Source organism: Mus caroli, chromosome 17, assembly GCF_900094665.2.
Source record: "Mus caroli chromosome 17, CAROLI_EIJ_v1.1, whole genome shotgun sequence".
In the NCBI taxonomy this organism is placed as follows: domain Eukaryota; kingdom Metazoa; phylum Chordata; class Mammalia; order Rodentia; family Muridae; genus Mus; species Mus caroli.
This window is the reverse complement of record NC_034586.1, coordinates 24,150,528-24,155,629: the sequence shown is the minus strand read 5'-3', so window position 1 is coordinate 24,155,629 and position 5,102 is coordinate 24,150,528. Positions and strand designations below refer to the sequence as shown.

At 56.8% G+C, this 5,102-nt stretch overlaps 1 protein-coding gene across 2 annotated transcripts in view; it reads right to left on the bottom strand.

Moving 5' to 3' along the window:
• Positions 1–351: 351 nt before the first annotated feature.
• Positions 352–5,102, bottom strand: part of Ppard (peroxisome proliferator activated receptor delta) — a 69,048-nt gene continuing 64,297 nt past the window's right edge. For both annotated transcript variants that reach the window (XM_021186228.2, XM_021186227.2), the window contains 4 exons: positions 4,526–4,664; positions 3,285–3,487; positions 2,730–3,180; positions 352–2,176 (listed from right to left, as the gene is read on the bottom strand). In XM_021186228.2, coding sequence (XP_021041887.1) covers positions 1,929–2,176; positions 2,730–3,180; positions 3,285–3,487; positions 4,526–4,664 — 1,041 coding nt within the window. In that variant the 3' untranslated portion in view covers positions 352–1,928. The remainder of the gene's footprint in view (positions 2,177–2,729; positions 3,181–3,284; positions 3,488–4,525; positions 4,665–5,102) is intronic.

Sequence of the window (5,102 nt, the reverse complement as noted above, 5' to 3'; positions counted from 1 at the left end):
CCACAGCCTGGCCATACCTCACAAGCTGTCCTGTGAGCCACAGCCTGGCCATACCTCACAAGCTGTCCTGTGAGCCACAGCCTGGCCATACCTCAGACTGTGGAACTCTATGGCCTCCTCCTCCTTGTTCCATTGGAAGTGAAGGAGAGGGAAGTCCTGGCCTTTTGGAACATGGCCGACTGACTTTAATCCCACATGCTACTCAAGGCTGGGCCTCAGAGCCTCTAAGGGTCCTTCCTCCCCCAGGAGCCCTGGAGAGCAGATCCCAGGCCAGCACCAGGAGCCCTGGATAAGGAAGAGGTGTCCCCTTCGTCCTTAGGATGGCATGAAGAACTCAGGTGGCTACAAGTCAACTCTTAAATACGTAATTCCCATTTATTTAAAGTTCCGTCAGTCTGTATACACTATTTATATTAAAAACACGGGAAGCTGGGGCTCCTAGCAAAAATATACATTTCAGATTTGGAGACTTCAGACCCTGAGAGGAGCTGCATCCTCAGCACCAGACCTGGGCGGGGCTGGGCGGGTGGGGGAGGGGCTGGGCAGGTGGGGGCAGGGCGGGTGATGCAGCTCCATTCTCAGCCTGGGCCCCACAAGGAACACCCCAAGACCTGATCAGTAGAGGTGTGGGGGGGGGGGCAGGGAGTGTGCTAGCGGGGAATAATCTGGCAGCATTCTGTGTTGGCAGGAGCCCACCCTGGGCTGATCACCTGTGGGCCTAGAGGCAGGATCTGCCAGGCTGGGCTGAGTATGGGAGCACCCAGCAAGTTTCAAGCCACTTGAAGCAGCAGATGGGAGCTGGTGACCAGCCAGGCAAAAGAAGAGAAGGCTACAGAGCTGCTGGTACAAGTGAGTGGGAGAGAGGACAGGGTCAGAGGAGCCCTGGCAACTCTGCCTGTGAGCTGGCAGGGGTGACCTGGTAGGATATCCCTGCCTGCTCACAGATCACCAGTCCTAAGAACAGGGCCATAGCTGTACCCCAGTGGCCTTGGGGAGGGGATGGGAGGGACTCTTGGTGACCGAGAGGTGAGCCAGTGTCATGGCTACACTGGGGCAGCTGCAGGGGGGGCAGGTGTGCCAGCATCTCCCAGGAGAAGAAAGAACAGCTATGATCCAGTTCCTGGTACTGGGATCTGCCAGTCTGGATGCTGCTACAGGGTAGAGGAGGGGTGCTGATGGAGGGCCTGTCCACTCGTTGTCTAGCTTCTGACCCTGGGACCTAAGTGTGCTACTGCTCCTTCTGGCCTGCCTCTACCCCCTTCCCTTCAGTGGGGCTGTTGGACCGCATCTGGAGGGGACATCTGGAGGGGACATCTCCTAGGCAGCACAAGGGTTATCTGTGACAATGGCCTAGGACGCCGGTGAGAAGAAAGGAGGTGTCAGAGAGTGGTGTGCCTAGGGTTGAGACAGCCTGGGAATATGGCTCCCAGCCCAGGCTCCCTGCCCACTTGCTCTCTGGAGGAGGAACCCTGTGGTGGTGACCACAAGCTGGGATGGCAGTTGGTCCAGGCCAGGCTTCTTGGAAAGCTGGGCCCAGAGAGAGTGTAGTGTTTCTTTGGATGGCTCATGTCTTTGAAGAGGATAGAGAGGAGAGGCAGGACTGGGCCAGCACAGGCCCCACTGCTTCTAGGCTGCTGGTAAGCGTACCAATGGGCTGTCTGCCTTGAATCAGACAAATGTGAGGACAGGTGGGGAGGAGGGGGATGCTAGAGAAGGAAGGCAAGGGGGAGGAGCAAGGGCGCTAGGGAGACAGCAAGAACAGGAGGTGCTGAGGAGAAATGGGGGGAAGGCATGGGGGGGGGGAGTCTGGGCCACGTGTCTGGAGTGTTGTGAGTAGCTGCTTGACTGCCAGTGCCTGTGGCTGGTCCTCTGAACAGTCCGTGGCTGGGCCCAGCAGAGCCTGAGGAGGGGAGGCCTGGGCTGCGGCCTTAGTACATGTCCTTGTAGATTTCCTGGAGCAGGGGGTGCAGCAAGGTCTCACTCTCCGTCTTCTTTAGCCACTGCATCATCTGGGCATGCTCAGTGACCAGCTGCCGCAGGTCTGCCATCTTCTGCAGCAGCTTGGGGAAGAGGTACTGGCTGTCAGGGTGGTTGACCTGCAGGTGGAATTCTAGAGCCCGCAGAATGGTGTCCTGGATGGCTTCTACCTGGGGCACATTCATGAGGCCTGGCCGGTCTGTGGGGACACGGGGTATGAGTAGCATCCCAGGCAGGGACCGCCTTGCTCCGTGGCTAACCCCACCCCTGGGGACTCCATCCATCCTGTTTCTAACCAGTTGTTTTTCCTGATCTATAGGGCTGCGTGATTCCTGGCTATGACACCTGGCACCCGGATTCTGAGCCTGTCTCTGTGGGAGGACATCCTGCTGGCTCTGGGCTTCAGTGTCCTTAACCCAGTTGCTGTGAGGACCAAATGAGTTAAAACTAGGATGGCTCTGGCCTGAGGTGCGTTCTCTGCCCCTGTTGGGGAGCAGGCTTCCCTGTGTATTATACTGGATTAGAAAAATGTGAAAGTAACACAGAAATTTCTCCCCAGCACTGGGGATTAGACTCAAGCGCCTCCCACTTGCTAGACAAGCATCCTGCCATCCAGCTATAATCCCAGCAAGGCCAACTTCTCGGTACACCTCTGTCTGACCAACCAGATGCAGCTGGCTCTGCACATGTGCTCTGTGGTACACTATCTGAGGTCAGGCTTGGTCCCTGGCAGTGTGGCCCTGCCCCCTCACCTCCACACAGAATGATGGCCGCGATGAAGAGCGCCAGGTCACTGTCATCGAGCTCCAGTGCATTGAACTTGACAGCAAACTCGAACTTGGGCTCAATGATGTCACTGAAGGGCTTGCGGAGACTGCGCAAGAACTCGTGGGTGACGAAGCCACTGCCGTTGGCCACCAGCAGCCCGTCTTTGTTGACGATGGAGGCCAGCATGGCAAAGATGGCCTCGTGCACGCCGTACTTGAGGAGGGTCACCTGGTCGTTGAGGAAGAGGCTGCTGAAGTTGGGGATGTTCTTGGCGAACTCGGTGAGCTCGCGGACCGTCTCCACTGTGGTGGACTGGCAGCGGTAGAACACGTGCACGCTGATCTCGTTGTAGGGCGGTAGCCCGTTCACCAGCTGTTTCCACACCAGGCCCTTCTCTGCCTGCCACAGTGTCTCGATGTCGTGGATGACAAAGGGCTGAAAACCAGGCCCATCAGAGGTCAGGCCTGGGGAAGGACGGGGACCCCACCCTCGTGTCCCCTGAACCCCACCTCGTGGCTGGGCTGGCCAGTGACACTCACTGCGTTGTGGCTGGACTTGCCGGTGAGGATGCTCCGGGCCTTCTTTTTGGTCATGTTGAAGTTTTTCAGGTAGGCGTTGTAGATGTGCTTAGAGAAGGCCTTCAGGTCGGCCAGCTGGGGGTTGTGCTGGCACCCCTCGCTGGCCGTCAGCCCCGCCACCAGCTTCCTCTTCTCGGCCTCGGGCATCCGTCCAAAGCGGATAGCTGCATAGGGGGTGGGGGCCAGTCATGGGGGGCTGTGCCAGCACCTCTCCTCTCCCCTGCTCCTCTAGGTGTGGAGGTGAGGGGGATCATCCTTTAGGAGCCAGGGGCCCCCAGAGGCCCCACAGTCAGCGGGGGAGCAGCTCCCTGAGAGCCTTTGCTGACTCCGCCGGGGGCTGGCCAGGCATGGCAACTAGAAAGAGCCTGTGGTGACCAGGGCCCATGCCTGAGACCCGGCTCTTTACCTTTCCATTTTATGGCTTTTTTTTTTTTTTTTTTTTTAGACAGGGTTTCTCTGTATAGTCCTGGCTGTCCTGGAACTCACTCTGTAGACAAGGCTGGCCTCGAACTCAGAAATCCGCCTGTCTCTGCCTCCTGAGTGCTGGGATTAAAGGCGTGCGCCGCCATGCCAGGCTATGTGGCTTTCTTCCTTCACCTTTTTGTAGGTCAGGGAAAATGGAAATCCTTTGCACTTACTAGGACAACCAGGGGCATTCACTCTGGGCAGTCTGGGCTGGAGTGGTACCTTGAGGACCTGAGGCCACTGAACTCATGAAACAGCTGGGGGGTGAAGAGGCAATCAGAGGTGACTCCTAAGAGCTCCCAGCCAAGGAGAGAATGGCAGGAGGTTCCCAGTTCTCTGGAAGCCTGAGGCAAGGATGGTTCCTTCGAGTCTCTGGCCACCAAGAAATTCCTAACTGGGTCCTGGCTGCTGCCCACCCTCAACAATTCAGGACCGGGGAACCCTGGCCTCCACTTTGCCTGCTGTCAGGCACAAGTGTGGGGAGCAGTGTTGGCAACCCCATCCCTGCTGGGCTTGTCACTTGAAGCAGAACAGGGTGAGCCACAGGCACAGAGAGCTAGCTGGTGCCAGCCCAGGCCCGTGAGGTCCTGGCATTTGCATCAGCCATCAACAGCAAGTGCACACACCCATCCTGCCAGGCAGGTGCTGGGCGCTCTCTGATAGAACGAGCCACTGGGTTAGCTGTGCTGCGCAGGCGCCCTCTGGGGTCCTGAGACAGACTGCGCAGGCGCCCTCACCGTTGTGCGACATGCCGAGTGCCAGGCACTTCTGGAAGCGGCAGTATTGACACTTGTTGCGGTTCTTCTTCTGGATCTTGCAGATCCGATCACACTTCTCATACTCGAGCTTCATGCGGATTGTCCGGCGGAAGAAGCCCTGCGGGACCAAGGACGTTAGCCTGCGCTGCCCCAGGGCCCAGTGGCACGTAAGGACACAAAAAGGCTGAAATTGGCAGTGATGGGGAACATTTAAAAAAAATACATGATTTATTTTCATTGCTGCTTTGCTTGCATTTATGTATGTGTGAGGGGTATCAAAAGGTTTTGAGCAGCCATGTAGGCACTGGGAATTGATCCTGGGTCCTCTGGAAGAGTAGCCAGTGCTCTTAACCAATGAGATTGCTCTCCAGACCCCAGGGGAATTTTTTGTTTGTTTGTTTGTTTGTTTTTGGATAGGAAAGAAGAAAAATATCCTTAATTAAAAATTAATTTATTTTGGGCTGGTGAGATGGCTCAGTGGGTAAGAGCACCCGACTGCTCTTCCGAAGGTCCAGAGTTCAAATCCCAGCAACCACATGGTGGCTCACAACCATCC